Below are 21948 nucleotides of genomic sequence, written 5' to 3' on the forward strand. Positions count from 1 at the left end.
ATGACCTGTCGCATGTGAATATCATACTCATGAATGTGCCTTGTAGATATGATCTTCCAATTTCCTCTAACATTCATCATCAAATAGAGAGAACAAACTTAGAGATAGCTAGAATTTGTCGACAATTCAAAAATGTGAGGCTTTTAGATATTAGTAACATAGGTCGGCGTTTCCATACACGACACGGGCTACACCTCAACTCGCTGGGAAAGCGCTACATATCTGATTTTATAAGTGGAGCATCCATGCAGGCAATCAATGAAGTGGAAGATTCAATACCTTTAAACTTGAAATAAACGACAAGGCTTCGCTGAAAGCTGCCTCTTTTAGACAAGCAACTGAAACTGTTCTAAATGATGAGGCCTCACTTGTTATGGATGGCGGCAAGTATCAGTTATCAATAAACGACAATCAATTGAACATAGAGCTTGATTTTGACGATAACACTTCGTTGACAACAGACAAGAATGACTCAGAGTGGATTTTACTGGTTCAGAATAAAGAATTGAGAAACAGCTCTACCATGAATCTTTTTCTTATTAATATCTGTTCAATGCGGAACAAAGTAAACCAGATAGAGCTGATAGCTGAAAGTAGACAAATTGACATCCTCTGCATAAACGAGCATTGGCTACATGAAGATGAAGTATCATTTTATGTGCCCACTGGTTGTTTTACATTGGCCGACTCATATTGTAGGAATACAAAAACGCATGGTGGCTCATCTATTTTGATTAGAGACTCATTGAGATTCAAGAGAATGGACGTATCAGATTTCACATCAGACAGCCTCTTTGAATTGTCTGCCATTAAATTATTGCCAGTGAATTGTATTATCCTATGTCTGTATAGAGCACCAGACTCCAATGTTAAGGATTTCCTTGTCAAGCTGGAGGAGCTACTAATATATATTACTTCTAAACCATATTCGTATGTTGTCTTAGCTGGTGATTTCAACATGAACATTAACATATCTGACTATGAGAAGACAGACGTAAAGCAATTTATAAATATTCTAAGATCGTTTGATTTGTATAGCATGCACTCTCATCCAACAAGAGGTCATGCTTGTATAGATAATATTTTTTCCAACATTGATACTAATTCATATGATTGTGAAATCTATAAGCAAGACCTTGTATCAGATCATGCCGGAGTTTTGGTTCATATTCATCAAGATAATTTTCTTCTCAAAGGGCCTAACCGACAGGATGACGAAAACAACTGTTGTTTAATAAGAGTAGTGTCTCCTAGTAGGTTATACAACCTAAGTCAATTCCTTTCAAGTCTGGACTGGTCACAGATATTCTATGTATGGGACGTGAACGAGGTAGTACAAAAATTTATGAATATACTGTCTCAATACCTGACGACGTTTTGCCCTATGAAAACCCACAAAAAAAGAGCCAAGGACTCAAACATGCATGTTAATAGTTGGTACACTCCTGAACTCAAGACCATGAAGAACCACCTGTTAGTCTTGTATAAATGTGCCAATGAAGACAAAGAGAGATTCAAAGATTTCAAAAAACTTTACACTGAAGCGATTGCTAGGGCAAAGTTGTCACTCAACGACAAGCTGTTGACAGAATCTAACAATAAATGTAAAACAGCATGGAAAATCATCAACAATGAATCTAAACACAAGAATAAGTCATCAACTACAATCACATTCCTCCTAAGAACTGAATGATTTTTTTCTTAGTGCAGGAGTTCATGCTCAGGATATGTCTATCTCTACATCAGTTACAATGGAAGATATGCTGGAAAAATGTAATCTCATCAATTTAAAAAATGTGGCTGCACCAAGATTTGCATGGAAAGAGGTTGACATTAAAACGGTGAAGTCCATAGTAGGAAATCTCAGTTCCTCAAGAAGTGAGGATACCTTTGGTCTTTCAAATTATACGGTGAAGAACATTATCGATTCGATTCTCCGTCCACTGACATGTGTAATTAATTTGATTATGATACTTGGAGCTTTTCCTGAATGCTTGAAAATGTCGATAATAAATCCAATCTATAAAAAAGGTGAAAAGGAACTGCCAGAAAGCTACAGACCAATAGCAATAGTCTCGATCGTAGGTAAAATCATTGAGGCATGTCTACTGAAACAGCTGTATGAGTACTTTGTAGAAAATAATTTGCTCAACCCCAATCAATTTGGATTTAGACCAAATCATTCAACAACTATGGCGATTGAAAAGGTTGTCAACTACATTCTTGAGAGCTTTGAAAGCCAATGTATGGTTGCTGGTGATCTACTGGACCTGAGTCGTGCGTTTGACTCCATGTCACATTCAATATTGTTTGAAAAGTTGAGATACTATGGTATTGAAGGTAGCGAGCTGACTCTGATTCAAAGCTTCTTGAGCAATAGACAACAGGTGGTAAAAGTAAATAATAAACTATCTAGCCCAAAAGCCGTGAAAACAGGCGTCCCTCAAGGGTCTGTTTTGGGGCCGTTTTTATTTCTAGTGTTCGTAAATGATTTCAGTTGTAATATACCATGCTTTTCAATATTGTATGCTGACGACACTACAATTCTCAATTCTGGTGCGAATGCGGAAAATCTTATTCATGACCTTGACGTTTCAACAAAAACCTCAAAAATATGGTACAATGCCAACAGCCTCCGTCTTAATGAGACCAAAACTGAGAGGATATTATTTTCCTTGAAGAGCAGAATAGATCCTAGCCTAAAAAACTACACAAAGCCGGTCAAATTGCTGGGCTTAATGCTGGACAGTAAGCTATGCTGGGAAGACCATATCGAGTTTCTTTGTAAAAAACTATCAAGAGTCACCTTTCTTCTACGTAAACTTAAACTATCAGTCAGCCCTGGAGTTTTGATGATGGCATACTACGGTCTCTTCCATTCACATTTAAATTATGGTCTCCGTTTATGGGGCAACTGCTCTTCTGCCAGCAGAGTGTTTCTATGGCAGAAAAAAGCCATAAGATGCATTGCAGGACTCAAATTCAACGAGTCATGTAGAGATGCTTTCAAGAAACTTAGCGTCCCAACCCTTGCTAGTATGTAAACCCTTTTTTTACGCGCAGTTGTAGAAAAATGTATTCATTTAGTCATAAGGTGTTTTAATAACTTATTTGAGGAAAGAATTGGCTGAATGAGCAATAGCAGTACTCACTTCTTCTTTTTCCTCCTGTCGAAATCACCTTTCTGTCCTATGCCGCCCCCCAGGCTGAGGGTGTCTCCCGCCCCTCCACCAACACTCATGTCCAGCTGTTCATTGTAGGATGACGTCATTGTCACTTGCTCCCCTCCCATCATAGAGCCTTCTTTCACTTTACCCTGAAACAACATAATCTTTCATCATTTCTATACTATTCAGTCAAAAATCCTTTAAATTGAACATTAAATTAGTCTATATTGAGTTATGATTTTAGATCAATCAGTTATTATGTACAGTATGTCCTTTTTGAACAACGGATCAAAAATATTTCTGGAAAAAATAAATAAAATATTAGAATCGTCTTCCTTCTTGGATAGAAGTATGTTAATTTCGATTTTTTGTAGTTTATTTTTTCTTCGCCGCTCTATTTGATGTAGAATTATTTTTTATCGTTATAATTTGTAATTTTCCAGTGGTTTATTCATGGTTATTGCTTGCTTATTTTATATTAGAAGCCTCTCGATGATGACAAAACATGCATGATGAACATGATAAACATTCATGTTCTACAGTTAGTAGCCAGCAGCCTAAGATGTTAATCACTTGAAAATGATACGTCTGAAGATTTGGATCATCCATAAATGTAATAAGTTTAACATTCATGTCCTATTTTCAGTGACCAGCCTTATACAAAATATTTTACCGAGTAATGTTTGAGTTAGGGAACTCAGGACCTTTTTATAAACGATTGTTATAACTACAAAAGTTTGAGAGAGAGAGAGTGATATGCTTCAACTAACCTTTTCCTTCTTGCTGAAAAAGCGGCCGAGCGACGACTTGATGCCCTTCTTCTTGTGTGCGGCAGCTGCGGCGGCGGCAGCGGCAGCAGCGGCTGACTGATGCATGCCACCCCCAGCCACCCCCGACATGTAGGCGCCACCGCCTCCGGCCATCAGCGACTTGTGCAGGCTGTCCTGGCTGCTGTGGCGAGAGGACAGAGGAGAGGGTGGAGTCGAGTAGCCCCCAGGCCCAGGGCCAAGGCCAGGCCTAACCCAACCAACACACAACATCCAACTAACTACGCCAACACGCAACGCCAACACTAGACTACAAGCAGCGCTAGCAGCTCTACACTAGAGGGACATGGACCAATCGTGTTCAATACTTTGGCAGTACACTTTTTTTTAATGAAACATTACTTAAACTCAAAATTACCAGTTTTAATTTGAAAATGCTATTTTTATTTATTCATCTATTCATGTAATAAACGACACTCATGTGAAAACAATGGTAGACAAAATACTAAGGAAATCCTTGTTATTTTCTCTTGAAATTTAGGTGATGAGACAGTGTAACCAAAAAGGAGGTTATGTATGTTTCCTTCACTATCTTGTCCAATTTTTAGTATAAGCAATCAAATAAAAATAAAATAAAATTTTGAATTCATATAGATTAGATTATTTAAATTTGAATAGATTTGTTAGATAAAATCTGAATGATCAAATAAATCACACAAGTATGTGACTGACTTGAGCGGGTTTAATTATTTGCTGAGGATGGTGCCTCCACGTAAGCTCCAGGCTCCAGGCTTGTGTGTGGAATGAGATGGATACCTAATGATGAGAGATGAGTGCACCTACAGCTTTCGGTGGGTTACGGACCACCAGTGATTATTAATAACGTAGATTTCATGTGGTGGGGGTGGTACATAATTTACAGATGGATTGGGTAACGAGACCTTGACAAGTTAAGTGATAGCATACTGAAATTACAACATCCCAGCCCATTAGGCTTTGCTGAGTGACATCGCAGTATAATATTATAAGATATTATTTTTTGAATTTAATTCTATCAATTATTAGTAAGATTGTAATTATGTTGTATAGCTGTATGATTATAATGTATCGCTATAATCTTATCTATTTTTAAGATCCTTCAATACATACTTGCATAGGATTCAATGTAAAAGTAGCACTGATATTTCTGTATATTGGTTGTAACTATTTTTCTCTGTTACGGTACTTGAGGTATATTATATGGGATGTGATCGAACTACTTAATCAAGATAGATTACTTTATGATAAGTGATTTTGTACGAATGGATAATGAATGAATTAATAAATAGTAATGAGTAAAGTGAGTCTTTATTATAGTGACAGATGTAGATTTATTAATATGATATGGTAGAGGAAAATGTGATTCAATGAGTGAAAATAATAACTTATTAACTTTGAAGAATTATATAAATATTATTCTCAGTAAGTATATAATAATGAAATCCCCACATATTTACTTGTGAAATTATCAAGGTATTATCTTTTCAAATAAAATTTTACTATTTTTGATATTATATCCAAATTTCAAATGATTATAATTTTATTGATAGAAGTGTGAAATTATTTTAATTACCTAGAAATGATTTCCACCTTTTAGAATCTCATTATAACATCATAGCCTATGATCTGCCAAAGTATGTTACAATTATTGATCAAGTCAATTTAACTAAAATAATCAGCCTTTAAATAGAATTTACAACTATTGACAAGGAGTGACAACAATAAGGCAAGACAACAACCACAACAAGGAACACCTATTTTTACAAAATTTAGATTTAGAAGGATAGAGCATGAAGAGATACAGATCTAGATAATGTTCATGGATCTAGATTTCTAAAAGCTTGAAATGACAATGAGAAGTGAATAATGAAATATGAATGGTATTAAAATAATAATGGTGTTGTATGTTGTGGTCTTGTTGTATTTTAAATGTTTCACACACTAATGCTGTAACATGGCTGATTTTTCAAATATTTTCAACTTGTTAACCTAAAACATATTCTATGAATCGATTGGACACTTTTCAAAGTTCATTCTATGATTTAGTAGAGTGATATTTTGTTCGTTTCGAGGCGAACGCACACAACAGCAGACAGGCGTATGCAGACAACGTTTATCTGCGGCTGTGTTCGTTCGCCTATATGTGTATTGAATGAATCAAGTCCAAAGAATATTTTTTATGAATTATATGATACAATAAACATGGAAATATTACATTTACACAGGTAAGTATCCTAGAAGTAGAGGTGCATGTAAGTGGATTCGCACACAACTGCAGTGACACGGCGGCAAATATGATTGCCACGAGTTCTAATTGGACCATTCACATTCAGCCCAGCCAAGCGAGTATATAAATAATACCATTGAAGCTTGCAAATTATATTTTCACTGTTCACTGTCTCTGTTGTGTGCAAATCCAGCTTGATAAGAACGTTCTTAGCTAAGCACGCTTCGGGAACCAATCAGACTCATTAATCCAGCTACTAGAATCGTTTTGATGGCTGCTAGGAAAGAGATGCATGTGGCGCTAACAACGAGCTTAGCAATCGTTGATAAATGCAAATGTTTGAGAAGATGGAAGAGTTTTTACACAAAGTTTTCAAGGAGAAAGAAGAAATATTGAGTAAGCTGATGATTCAATATATAAAAATAATAAATCTTACATTTAACTACAATATAAATGCACAAGAGACAAGTTATTTCTATATAGATTACATTTACAAACAAAATTCAAGTATGAAAGTAGCAAGTTTTATTGTTTTTAATTTAATCTGAAAACTGATTGATCAATTTTTTAAAAATAGCAATGACATATCAATGAATTTTTACCATAGTCTGTGAAAACCTTAGTTTGCAGCATTGCTCTTATGGAGTACACTACTGCGAGATTTCATAGATTACAGAAAGCCTGTTAGGTAATAAATTGAGTGAGAGAAAGAGCGGAAAAGAAAGCGTAGGCCTTTTTTGTAGAACAGCATAAAAACGGCAAAAGTGAGCTCCTATTGTTGTATTGAAATAATATTGGTCATAAAGTTCCGTGCAGCAATCTGCAAACTAAGATTTACACGGACTATAGTAAAATAATATATTGAGGTAGGTAAATATTTCTGATGGTCTTGAAGCTATCCAATTACAAACTCATAGAAGACGAATAACTGTTTCAATCATTTACAGTGAAATATTGCAGACATTGTAATTAAGCAGCGTTTTAGAACTTCAGTTTAGGTGATATTTTTCCGAATTATCAAAATATTTGTTTCTCCTTGAATACTCATGAAATGTATATGAAAAGAAAGAATACGGTAAAGAAGTTAAAGACAACTTGAGAAGATAATGAGGTGAAGAAGTAGGCTGAAGGATCGAAGAAAAGCTTTCTATTGAAACAAGGAACAAAAATATACAATATATTGTTACAATAAATCAATCGTGTAAGATGGATACAGAACTTTGTTGTCTAAATAATAAATATATCTGTTAAATGTAGCATATGTATGAATGCAGCATACGTGTAATGTTGTTTTTGTCATGTTTTTAAAAGTTCATTAAGCAGCCTACTAATTTTAATGTAGATCATATAATCAATAATACGAACTTATCAATAATCTGATGATGTAAGTATGATCATTATATCGTGAAAACAAATGAAGCTGTATATCAGGTAATTGAAGGTCTAAGCTTAATAATAATTAAGTTCTCAAGTAGTATAAGTGATCAAGAGCAAAGATTTAATAATTCAAAGTTCTGAAACCACCTGAAATAAGTGAAAGTGCAACTTCTAAAAGTGTAAGCTTGGTGTAATGTGAAAGCTGGAACTTTCTGTTTACCTGAATGGTCTGAAATTTGAAATAGAAAATATGTTACAAGCATGAATAATAGTTATGAGACGTGTAAAACAAATTATCATGATTGCATGAAGGAATTAGCACTAAATTGATAAATCAATGAATTGAACAATGATGCGAGTGGTAAGATAACATAAAATGTGAGCATTTGTTATGCAAGCCGTGATAGCATCTTCAAGTATATATTACAATGACTTGAAATCAATACAGAAAGCTCAGTTATTGAGAAAGATCAGTGAAAAGAGTTAGTAATTGAAGCTCAAGTTTAATTTTAGAAAATAAGCATGAAATTGAAGTGCCCAAGTCAAACATGCTCATCTAAATAGCTCACAATAATTAGCTTAAAACTTGTTATAATTAATTCGAGAAAAACAATACCTGGGAGATGAATAAATTTTTACCGAAGCTAACCAAACAAAAATTAGAGTTTTTTTTCAGCAGTAAGTTCATGAGAATAATGCACAATCTCTACAGTATTTTAAAAAACCGCCGTCTTGAACTTCATCGAGGGGATAGTTATAGCTAGTTTGGCCAGCTAGAAAGCTTATGCTTATAATCACATTGTTACAACTTTTGTTTCATAAAAAATATATTTTTTGATTCCATAGTATTGTATAGTTACTTCGGTCTTTGCCATATAATAACAATAACATTTTGTAGAGTATGTTACGATTACTTCTAGATAATGCAGTAAGCAGTACCACTAAGTCTTACCAGATTTTTGAAAATCACTTTGAATACAGGAGAGACCTTTGATCTTCTACTTTAGAATGGCTTTCCTGAATTTTTAATTTTGTAAGATCCAAGTTAATAAAATGAGAGGAACTATTTTTTATGGAATTGTACACCGAAATTATTTTTGATAATTCCACTTTACGTTACAGATGAAACAAAATCATGGTGTTATTTGCCAACAAAAATCATCCTGTTTAAAATTGAAAAACAATCTCCGAAATGTTAGGTTTAAATTCTTCATATTATCTGGTCTTGTTTTCAGATCTTCATACCAACGAAATGGGAGTAGACTAAATTTCTTATTAAATAGAATTTATTATCGTTATTATTACATTTTATTGTTGATTTTATACATATCTCGGACAATGCTAAGTGATGATCTAACAATATTCTACTCAATCAATCCCTAGCAATTCAGGTAAATCTGTTTTTGAATTGGCATTTCACATATTTAGAACATTCTCTGTCGTAGTGTAGGTGATAATGGAATGTGGATATCCATATTCAATAGAAAAATTTGAATTCGTCACACATTTGTTTATGAGTGTTTAAAAATATTTATTTTTCGAACAAATACTAGAAGGAAATATACTCAATCAAATTTCTATCATTGGGCGCAAATGTCATTCCGTGGTCATTTTTGAGTAACAGCCGTGGAATATGTCTCAATTTCTTCGTTAGGTCAAGCATAATACGGATCGTGATGATGATAAGTCGAAATCACAGGCAAACACCTCGGAAACAAGATGACCGCCAGAATTTTCAGGGTTTTGCTATATCGCTTGGATTTCAATAACCGTTCGAGATATTCAACCGTTTTTTAGAAGAAAATTGTTTTAAAAATCTTCCTCTACAATTTTTGTTTTATAAAATTTTCCTTTATAAAGCATATTTTTCTAGTTATAGCCTACAAAAGCCCAAAAAAAAAAAACTTTTTTTTCAAATTTCATTCCATTATAACTTTTTTGTGCAAGAGATACGGAGAAATTTTAAATCTATGAAATTTAGAACGTTTTTTCAACTTTTGAACGATATATCTTCGTGCGCTGTACGTCAAAAAATGAGTTCTCCAGCTCCCTCCAAAGAAAACCCTGCATGATTTCTGGTGCGTTTTTCCATTCGCATGTGGTAACAAGCTAGAACTATAAAATCGATTTTTCATGACTACTTCAACATACAGACTTGAAAATGGTCTCAATCTCTTCGTTGCAACAAGAAGAATAAGAATATTGATGATGGAAACAACGAAAATATTCGACATCAGGGGTTTCTTTGGAGGGCGCTGGAGAACTCATTTTTTGACGTACAGCGCACGAAGATATATCGTTCAAAAGTTGAAAAAACGTTCTAAATTTCATAGATTTAAAATTTCTCCGTATCTTTTGCACAAAAAAGTTATAATGGAATGAAATTTGAACAAATTTGAAAAAAAGTTTTTTTTTGGGGCTTTTGTAGGCTATAACTAGAAAAATATGCTTTATAGAGGAAACTTTTATAGAACAAAAATTGTAGAGGAAGATTTTTAAAACAATTTTCTTCTAAAAAACGGTTGAATATCTCGAACGGTTATTGAAATACAAGCGATATAGCAAAACCCTGAAAATTTTGTCGGCCATCTTGTTTCCGAGGTGTTTGCCTGTGATTTCGACTTATCATCACGATCCTTATTATGCTAGACCGAACAAAGAAATTGAGACATATTCCACGGCTGTTACTCAAAAATGACCACGGAGTGCCTTATTAATGACATTTGCGCCCGGACTATAGCCTATTTCACATTAAACAATATTATTCGACGGAGTTCATTATCCGAGGAACACGAAAAAGCGAGGGAATGATCAAGAAAAATTATTTTATGTGGTATAGGAGTATACAAGTCTAAATCTGTAACACAGAACTTTCAAAGAGTATTTCTTCATGGAAACTGCCGATGAAAGAAAGACTTCTAATTTTTCAAAAGAATAATAAAAAACTATTCAAGATTGTTACATATTAATTATTATCAAAACCTAGTAAAACAACCAAACTAAACATCATTATCGAAACAACCGAACCTCAAGTTCATGAGAACTTGGTCTTACTTATTGTGAGAATAAATAATAGAAAAACCACTTGTTCATGATAATAGCAGTTGTTACACAAATACCAAAACTCAAAGTGGATAGGATAACAACCAAACCTAGTTTATGAGAATAACAAGAATGGTTGTTACACCATTAATAATAATGTTAATTATCATTATCAAACCTAGTGAAATCTGTAATATTGATATATTTCAAGAATGAATTAGTTGTTGGAGTATTGGTGAAGCAATTGGACCAATAAGAGGCATTATGTCAATGTGTAATTACAACACAGTAATTAACTTGACTAGAGTAAGCATGCATGCAAACAAGCACCAAGCACAGGCTGCTCTGCTCTGCTGTGGAATAATGACCTTAGCGCTGCTTGCGAGTAGAGGCCAGGAGGCGGCTGCATCTGACCGCCGCCCCCGCCCCCAAACACCCCACATCCGCCGCCAGCCGTACGTCTGCCGAGAAAAAGCATAACACCGGGGCTAAGCATTTGCCATCAAGCCAAACACTACAGTATTCGATTAGCAAACATGCCGTCTAGGCCTACTCAACATTTAAGTAGTCAAAAATTTTAACGCAAAAATATTATTAACGTTTGTTAGTCTACAAGCTTAAATATGATTTTAGAGATAAAATGGAATCACATTGAGATTTGTTTACTCTTAGAGGCATTTGCTATGTTGAGTGTCAACTTTGATGCATGTTTGTTAGTCACCATGAGAGCAATGATCCAGCAAAGTAATAATCATGAGAGTAAGTAATTAATGTACCGGTATATATTATCAGTCCTAAATTTATTCATATCATTTAAAGTACAAAGAAAGTTCAATAGCAGGAATAGGCTACTTGTCCACATGCGTTTTAATGCTGTGAGAATCCATGGTTGAGGATTGACCATGTGTTGTCAGTGTTACATGGATCATCGTGTGAGCGTTGATATCAAACAGCGTTTCACTATATTCATGTCAATTTGCTCCCATAGTGATTTCATTAATACGACACACAAATGTGCTTGCTTACACACTATGAATTGAAGGAGACAAAAATTCTTGAGTGATCAAGACCTGTTATCCATCTCCAAAGAATTTTGCTGAAACCTGCTGAGCAGGATAGAAGCATTTCTTCTGATGAGAGTGTTCATACATTGGCAGAGATTCATTGACTCAAGGCAGCACGATATTACGGAACGTAACTAATGTATGTCAAGCCTTCATATCTATCATTAATTGTTCAAAATTAATAAATTGTGTTTTAGATACAGTTCAAGTTAGTATTTTCATTCGCATTCAGAAGGGTAAGTAACATTCCTCACACCTAAAAGGTGAAAGTAGTTAAACAAAGTTTGATTAGTAATGGAATGGAAGTTGATGATCGTGAATGAAACGTGTTCTTGGAGGCCACCTAATGATAATTTCAATGCCACCAAATGTAGACATCACGATTCAACCAATCAGTTGAAAATCATTAGGCCTATAAATCGATCTTAAAAAATAAATGTTATCAGTTTAATATTGTAGATATGACACATAATAATTATAATGGAAATTAACCATTATAATATTTTACAAGATTGTTAGTTTAGTCTGGCAGTGTGTGATAATGTTTCGTTTATCCATATTGAATAAATCGACTTTGAGAGTCATACTTTTATGAACGATTTGTAAAGGTGCGAACAGAACAAGTAAGTCACGGTGCGGTGAAGATCGATGCCACTAAACCAGCTGTGCAATGATAGAAACATTTGGAGTATTGATATAGATATAAAGATAATTATAAAAGGACGATTGAGAGTTGAAATCTGCGATATCGACCTGACCGTTCTGTTCGTAACCTTAGGCTGTTTCATTATGAACGATAGTCACAAAGAAACTTAGATGACTTCATAAATTCAAGTATCGTTTGTTCTTGATTAATAGTAGGTTTATGGTTCAAAAATACGGCCGTTAGGGCTCCATTAATCCTGCATATTTTTTATACGATTTTATATCTGGATTGGGATTTTCCTGGAAAAATTTCACTCGATTTCGTGAAGCAACTCACAAATAGCATCGAATACAAATTATAAATTGAATACTGATACAAACTACGATTGTTTCCAAGGTTCAACAGTGAAAGGCGTTTCAGGTTTTTTATCATATTATTATAAGCAGATATTTGTATGCATTTCTTGCACAATCTAATGATAACTAGTCAATAACTTGACGGAATGCATATATTTACCTAATCTTGTAAAAAGTATGCATTTGTAATGATGCCTTCAAAGTCTGTTTATCCATGAACTTGATAACAATTAAGCACGACTACCACCAACTTGGAATAGATGGCAATTATTGTTGTAAACAGTTGTCAGTTTACAGTAGTTGTTATTGTTGGCTAACCTGCGTAGTTCTTCTTGACTGTGAGCAAGTGCCTGGGCGACCCTCTCGAGCCGCAGAGATCGTGCCGTCTGTGGACTTGCCGCACCGCTGCTGTCTCCCCCACCTGCCCCCACCGAATGCAGCTCCTCTGCAGACAGCTCACTCGGCAACTCAGCTAGCTGCAACTGAAACAGCAAATCAACAAATAATAGCAAACAATACACGCTTATTACAAGTTATTACACCTATTTCATATTTACAAAAGTACCAATCCAAAATCAACAAATTTCATACCAGTTAAAAGAAAAAGTACCAAAGTATTTTTAAAGCTACGACCCCTATTAGAATAGACAGCCTGGACGCGCAGTCAGCTGGGCAGCCGGTCGGCAGCCAAATTTGACTCACCAAAATATTGAAATACTTCATCTGTCCATTGTTATAAAGATTGTTTATTTTGTATTACTACTTAAATTAATACTGAACCAAGTTTTGAAAATTGGCCCATCATTTAGAATAACTCAGTACATTACAGCTAATGACAACTGTTCCCATTGAGTAATGACATACAGTTCATAATCATAATAATAATAATAATAATAATAATAATAATAATAATAATAATTTTATTCATCACTATCAACAATAGATTGAAATTAATAGTATCTGCACCTTCAATAAGAGTATATGGGATGCTGAATGATTAATTTAAACTTAATTAAATATTTCTTATTCCCTTCCTTCCAAGTAAAAGCGATCGGGTTTGTTAAGCAGTTGACACAAATATTCATCGGTAAATGATCGATGTAAATTTTTGGAGGGCAGCTTACAGAGCGCGAGAATGAATTTGCTTAGATGAAAAAAATAATAATAAAAATATTGAAGGCTAGCTATAGTAATAAAACTTTGGCGATATTACAGAAATTTTTATATTGCAAGTTCTTTGAATATTGCACATAAACAAAGCTAGCAAAGAGCTAAGCAATTAAACCATCAGGTAGCAACCAAGTTTTATAATTTTCTAGCTCGCAAATGAAGCGAAACTTCGACTAAACGCAGCTCCCATTGGGAGTAATAGAGCAAAACAGCAGACATTTAAAATATTAATTTGAATTTCTTCTTTTGTCTTCATCCTACTTTTATCTAGCTACTCGTTGTACGCTGAAGATGTGGCACAGTGCCACGAAACGCGACCGATAATCAAAAAAATCGTGAGTGCTGTTGAAAAAGTGTAAGTTGGTAACATAATTTATTATAATATTAATTTGAACCTCGAATAATCGAATTATAACTAAATAGTAGATAAAATTATTTTCCAATATTAATCTACTTTAAATATTTCTTTATACGAATCCATTGATCTCATACATATTTAGAAATAATTTATCTTACTGTGTAAGAAGGGTATAGAGAATTTCATGATTTATGTTTTAATTTTGATGGAAACATTACTCTCATAGAATACAAAATGAAACGGTTCAATTTTATTTTATGAGATACGGGATTACCTACAGATTCAAGGTGAATTACACTCTAAATTCATCCTACAACCATAAAGTCACTTGAAACTGAGGTTATTGAATTAGTTATTAATTGATTGGAATAATTCAATGTAATTATTGGTGAGAATGAGTAAGGAGACGATGACTAAATAAACAGGTATGATTTCTAAGTTGATTGACATCTAGATTATTTGGTATCTTATGTAGAGATTTATGGATGGCAATTCTAAAAACAATGTTGATAAAGGTTAATATTATAGTCGAGCAATGTTTCAATCTACAGTATATACATGGCTTTCAAAAACAGAGCAATGTTTCAATCTACAGTATAAACATGGCTTTCAAAAACAATCTCAAACTACACAAAATATGTTATTAAATATTTAAAAGTAATGAGGCGAACTGAAGTGCAAAGTCGAAATCTTTAATCGAACAAAGCTTGATTGGAAACAAAGAAATGAGGCAGCACACGAGTTATTGCATTGGGGGAGAGCACAAAATATACAAAGCATGAAAAAGCACTCACACCAAATAACAAAACAGCCAATAAATGACATTGAAAGCATCAACTGATTCAACAATAGGCCTACCTACCAACCCTACCAAAGTCAATTACAATACTATTACAATTACAAAAATCATACATTGTATTAAAATGAATTTACGATTGTCTCACATGACTCAAGAGAGTTTTAAAATGTGCTCATCTTTCTATAAGTTTTGCATGAAAGATTTACAATAGATGAGAATTTCAAAATTTAGATACATAATTATTATAATTATAACAGGAATTTATAAGCTAATATCCAAAAAATAGACAATGGAATAGCTTCAACAATTGTAATTCAAGAAGGTCTGTACACTTTTTAATCGTTACTTAAACGTTTTATCAAGTTTTTCTCTTTCTCAATCATTAATGTAGTGAAGGAACATCTTATTTTTCAGGGTACAAGGCATCAACTTTTCAATATTTGTTAACATAAAGATCAAGTTTACTTTTTACAATAAAGCTGCGAATTTCATAATTAATTGTTGTTAATAATCAAATGATTCCAAGTGGGTTCTGAGAGAAAGCTCATGTGCGTAAGACATGTACTATGTACAATTGTACATAAAACACGTTACACTACAAAATTATCAATCATGGTGAATAAGTTCAATTGCTTTACGTACGCCATATGATTGAGAATATTTGATTTTGAAAAGATTTGGAATAAGTTATCTATGAGTTGCCTGTACCTTACCAATAAGTTATTTATGAGTTACTACGAGGCTATATTTACCTATGGAATCTCAGAATGTTAGAAAAATGTTGATGACATTATGCATGATATTGGCCAATGAGCTACTTCATCTCTATGCAAATAAAACTGCCAATACTTCCAAAAATAAACTAAAATCCTATTTTCAGCGAAAATTAAAGTGTAAAAGCAGATAGAAATTCGGTGGTAAATGTTGTACAGTGAAAGTAAGAAGGCACTGTATTATTTTTTAAAAATGGTTATTTACATTGGAATTTATGAGTCAACGAATCGTTGGTAGGTCATTAAATAAACTGCTGACTATGCTTTGAATGCTGATTCGTGATTTTTACAAATCAAATTATCACTCATAGCAAATCCAGCCAATTAGATCAACCAAAGAGCCGACTCACTCTGTAAAGTGGCTTTCACAAAGTTTACCAGTTTCAGTTACAATAAGTATTATAAAATCAAGTGTTTGGAATCCATACTGTAGTAATGCACAAAGATCTGCAAGATTTTATTAGGTTGTTCATAGCTTGAGGCCCGAGGAATAGAACAAAGCACATTGATAAAATGCAATCAATTGGACTAACTAAACTAGTTCCTTTTAATTATCATTTTGTAGACACGACATTTGTTTGATATATTATATCCGAATCATGTTGTATCCACAAAACGATGAGTAGAGGGGTACTAGTTAGTCAATTTAAAAAATATTGAGTAGCCTTGTAAGATACTCTAAATTGATAGAATGCTATATATTTTTATTCAGACATTTATTATCAATATAGGCTACTTGATATTTTGTATTAGCGTATTTCAATTTTTTTCTGTTATTTCAAATCTATTTAGAAACGTCCCAACGGAGTTCATCTGGTTTCTCTACCCGTATGTTTACACAGTTTATTAACAAGGTACTATTTGTACGCTAAAGATGGAGTCAAGTGCCTGGAAATTCATTCAAAATCAAAAAAATTAAAATTGATATAATGATGTATTTGATGATGTGAAAAATTGATTCAATTATATTTTTTCTGTAGATAATGCCTACATGAACACTAGGCTTGTGCGTGTGCAATGAGACGGATGATGGAAAATATTTCAGCTACCAAAATTAAATTTCAATGGTAAACTTCGTGAAAACGCTTAATGAAAAAGAAACTAATAGGCCAAACACACGATTTAGCAAAAGCAGCAGATGAACAATGGGTGGAGGGACGGGGTGCATGGCCGAATCACACATGTATTATTGAAATTCTGTTGTAGTGGTGAATGATCATGTCAACCAGCAGTAAGTCGATCACCTACAGGCGAGAGAGAGAGAGAGAGTGAGAGAAACGAACCTGACTGGCGGGCAGAGATTCAGACAACTGGCCCGGACTGAGCAAGGGGCCAAGACCAACGCCAATGCCACCACCATACTGATGCAGGTTGGCCGGAGACATGGCGGCTGGAGCCTAAACCATCACCCAAGCAGGTACTCATCAACCACACCTTACTCAACTCATCCCACATTCTACTTCACACACCTCACAGCTTTTCTCAGTCTTACTCTCACAACTTCATCAAACGTCTAGGATTAGAATTTAATTCGTTTTTGCAGAACAATTTCAAGACTGAAGTTTATTCTATGAAGGTTTCTTCCTGCGTAGTAGTGAATGTGATATTGACTATACTTGAGATGGTCACAACCGCTCAGCGCTAGTACATTATCAATCATTGGTAAAGAGAGCAAATCTTACCCAAGTTTGAAAGCCGTATAACAAAAGATAAATTTTATAGAAACATGAGAGTTTGTGTGGTTATTTACAAAAACTCTCTCGTTTGAAATAACAATTGCCCTCTAGTAATACTTACGTCAGATTTATAATGCTATAAAGGCGAATTTGGTTCTTCAATAAACAATCGAATGATAATTATTTTGAAAATAATTAATAAAATAGTGAAATAATGATTTATAATTAATAATAATTTTATGACTAAGTATTGAAATCCCAGACTTGTTCTTTGAACCATTATAAATCAATCAATCGCAAGTGAGGTTTGCTCTCTCAACTGAAGATTTAAAATGGTACAAACACAGACACTAATTATTTAATAAATGCATGTTTAAAACAACTTTCTTTTATTGTTCAATGGTTTATCAGTGTTTAAAAATGGGCCCTTTTGTAGAATATTTGCTGAGAGAAGCATCAGAGTTTTAATAGAATCAAATACGACCCCACAGAATTGTAAGAATTGGGTTTAATGTTTTCCTTTATGCTCTTTGCTCTTTCTGTAAATTCAGCTTAGTAGCTTAGCAACTAATAGTCTTTTCATGTGGAATACGTTTGTTTTAAATATTAATAATTTTTGACCAGCTACAAGAGTTGATTAATTTTAGAGATACAAATTAAATATTAGAACAATAGTTTTGCTGTAAATTGAAACATGTGGTTTTACCTGGTTTTCAGAGCTATTGAAAAACCAAATTCATCAATAAAGTAGTCTTAATAAAGTTATGAATTTTTACATCGAAAAAGTAAGTATAATGATTCAATACAGTTTTCAGTATAACGCTTTCTGTTATATATATTTTTTGAATTGAAAGATGGATAGAAAATATAGTACTAAATCTATCATATTCCACCGAAAATGCATAATCTTGCAATAGGAAAAGAGTGAAAAAATTGCATGAACATGAAGAGCAATCGTTAGTTCATGCTTTCATTCAAGATTTACAATCAAAATTGGTGAACCATTGGCGAAAATGAAACGAAATCATGATTGTAGTGGAAACTGCACAAGCATGAAGAGGAAATTATGTGAAACAGCTTTCCAAAATTTGGGAAATCTGATATAATTATTGAAAGAATAATAAATATCCAGGGGAAGAATTATAACATAGAAAATATGAATCGCAATTTTGAAAGGGTACTAAAAAAACAACAAAGGTTGATACAAATCATACCAACATTGGAAAATTTTACAATTTTATATAATTTTCAATTATTCACGATTATTTCAGACGTTTCACACTACTTTGGAGCATTGACTTTATTTATACTTTGGAGAATGCATCAACTTAATCAAAACTTGGAGCATAATATCTACTCTAAAAATGAAGAGGGACAGTCCAATGACTTTCGAGCTAATCAAGCACTCTCCATGATGAGAATTGTTATCTTCGATTTGGCTATATAGTAGCATAGTATTTGATTCTAACACCCAAAAATTAGAAAAATATTGGACTTTTTTCATTTTTTTTTCGTTTTCCTTGAATTAAATGTTTTTCTTCCTGTAGAAAGATAGTCAGTTTTTTCCCTAAATAATATTATAAAGGTTTTATCGAATAAATAAAAACGGAAAAGGTTTACAACGTCAAATATAATAACACAAAAGAAAATAAAGGGAGCATTGGAATAGGTAGTTCAAAATATATTCAAGAACTGAACTTGTGCCACACTGAGAGGGAGGGAGGTCACATTGCGAACAATCATTTCGTTTTCAAAAGAAATGCATTCTCATAACAATTGGACAAAAAGGGTGTGATTTTAGAGAAAGTTTGATGTGAGCCATTATCTTCTTTCGAGAAAAATGCATTCTGATAACGAATGACAATCTGTGTGAATCGGAAGAAGTGTTAAGGTTTGAGATAGATAGAGTGAGTAGAATGAGTGGAGGCAAATGTGTACTTACGGTATGGTACTTGTGCAAGTAGTCGCGCTGAGGCGAGTGGTGTGATTTGGGCGTCGAGCGACCAGATAATGGAGGTGACGTGCGCTCGAAGCTGCGCCCTCTGGCAAGCAAGTTCATGTGCTCCAAACTACCCACTCTGGATTCCAGCTCCTCTGCTCTAGCTTCTGTACTTTGCTTTTCTTCTTGTATTAACCTGTTTTCAAAAGTAAATTCGACTTATTGATTTATGCTACAAAATACAATCATCAAACTTGCAAAAGACATAATATGCAAAATAAATGGATTGATTTGAAAAATCAAATATGTAAGAAAAATTGAATTGGGATGAAACTTAGAGAATAATGTGACGTTTTTATTCTCTTATTATGATATACTAGCCCTGTTGTTAGCTAAGATTAAAGAAATCATGGCGGTGCAAGAAGAAAAGCTTCAATGATGGGGACGCTCACTCTCGCCAGGCAACGGACATTGCCAGGCAGCATTTCTCGGCTCTTAAGAATATCAAGTTCTATTGCGTGTGAATGTTATATTGTTTTCAAATTAATATGAGAAATAAGGTGTACCTAGCACTCCCAATGACAACCATATATACTTGGAAACAAGGAATTTGGAATTACAAGTGCAGTTACGTAAAAAATTGTCACAATATTGCTTTGCTTTGGTTGTCAGACTATGTACAGAGTTGGGCAAGTGGGTCTGGAGGATTTGGAATAGCAGTTACATATTCATTTTTGGAATAAACCCATTTATTCAGTACCTATGTACCTTGGATGTTGCCAGTTTAATAATTAGAGAGGTGAAAATTGTAGTAAAGTTTATTACGTACGAAAAGTAACGTCTGTTAAATGATTTTTTCATATAGTTTGTGATATACTTCTGTAGGCATTGTAATAAATTGTAAATACTCCTCTGAAGCGTTGCACGTGGAATAGCTTCAAATTGTAAGATAAAATATTTTTTCATTGATAAAATTAAAAATTATATAGGAAAAAGTTAAATTAAACTAGTGACCCCCTGGGCTGGAGGACTCGCTCACGAACTGCTGTATTGTAATCTTTGAAACCAGCAACTTTCAAGTATACATAGTTGGTGGAAATAATGGAACAGCTAAACATTTCTATCACAAGAATTATTTGACAGTAAGTTTCATTTGGGATCCTATTTGAAATGGAAATTTACTCTGACGCTTCTACATTTTTGTCCCTCATATCAATCCAAATTCATTTTTTTAAATGAGAGGGTGGTCATGTGATACATGATTTCGATACAAGAGAAAATTAATGGCAAAAACGCACATTGATATCTCAAGCCGTTTCAGTTTGTTGATGTGAAAGTTATAAATTGTGTTGCAAATTAAGCAGCTGAAATCATGTATCAATGCATAAAAGACTGTCTGTGTACTGTAGGATATCTTCAATTTCGAAATAGGATCCTCCCAAATAACTTTATAGACTTCTGTTTATTTTCGTTTTTACAACTTTCTTTTTTACACAACATAATTCTTTGAGCCCATTTCGATGACTGATTGCGGGTTGCACAAAAGACGGTTAAATTTTAACCCTGATTAATTCCACGAAAACCAATCAGAAAAGCCGTATTTTCAAAAAAGCCTTCTTTGATTGATTCTCGTTAAATTAATCACGGTTGAAATTCAACCGGCTTTTGTGCAACCGGGCCTGTATGTTTATTTTTTGTGAAATTTTTACTTTAATTAATAACATTTTAAACACATGTTAAGATAATGTGTGGGATGGTAACTTTCAAAATGAAATATTTCCTACAGTAATAGCTCCCAAATATCTGATGCTATGAATTAATGAATGGAAATATTGTAGTAATTGCATGCAGCTGACTAAATGATAAATCAAAACAATTTTTTTTCTTATGAACTTTCAATGTTATTTTTATATCCTCAAAAAGGACAAAGAAGTGAGTCAATTTTCTTGTTCAATGAGCTTGACATGTAAAAAGGTTTGGAAGAATACTTGTTCAAAATGTGAAGCAGATTGATCAATTCTCTCAAATTTATTATGGAACATACATACAGACGGACAACAACTTTGGCTTTCAGTGAGTCAAAAGTGAGAACTCGCTAACGCTCTTTCAATTGAAAAAATCCAGTACAGTACCCTATTATAATTTATCAGTGCATAACTCATGAGAACCATTTTCACTTGAGAGCAACAATATTAAAGGATACTGTACTAGATGATGTTTTCATTCTAATTCAATTCGAAATTGAATTTTATTTTTGTAAAAAAATTAAATATAATTTATTTTAACTTCAATTTGAATTATAAAAAACATACTCAATGCACTGCCTTGTAAATAAAATGAAATACATATGGATTGGTACAACACTGAGTGCACCTTGGCTGCTTTGCTACATGAAAAAACAAACTGACTAAATTGGTCGAAACATTTCCTTCTCAATTATTGTCTTCTCCAGATTCTATTTCGAGCTCGATGGATCCAATTAACCGGGATAGATTCAAGCTATGTACTATGTACTATGTACAGCTATGTACTGTAGAAGGCGGTGGGC

The 21948-nt window shown here is 33.6% G+C and overlaps 1 protein-coding gene across 1 annotated transcript in view; it reads right to left on the bottom strand.

The window, feature by feature from the left end:
- The window catches only part of LOC111044223 (liprin-alpha-1), a 306418-nt gene that overhangs the window by 23771 nt on the left and 260699 nt on the right, over positions 1-21948 (bottom strand). The window contains exons 15-20 of the mRNA XM_039432367.1: positions 19404-19596; positions 17069-17182; positions 13004-13167; positions 10988-11080; positions 3938-4184; positions 3153-3316 (exon numbers count right to left, since the gene is read on the bottom strand). Of these exons, the coding sequence (XP_039288301.1) occupies positions 3153-3316; positions 3938-4184; positions 10988-11080; positions 13004-13167; positions 17069-17182; positions 19404-19596 (975 nt within the window). The remainder of the gene's footprint in view (positions 1-3152; positions 3317-3937; positions 4185-10987; positions 11081-13003; positions 13168-17068; positions 17183-19403; positions 19597-21948) is intronic.

The sequence above is a fragment of the Nilaparvata lugens genome, chromosome 7 (assembly GCF_014356525.2).
Source record: "Nilaparvata lugens isolate BPH chromosome 7, ASM1435652v1, whole genome shotgun sequence".
Classification (NCBI taxonomy): Eukaryota; Metazoa; Arthropoda; class Insecta; order Hemiptera; family Delphacidae; genus Nilaparvata; species Nilaparvata lugens.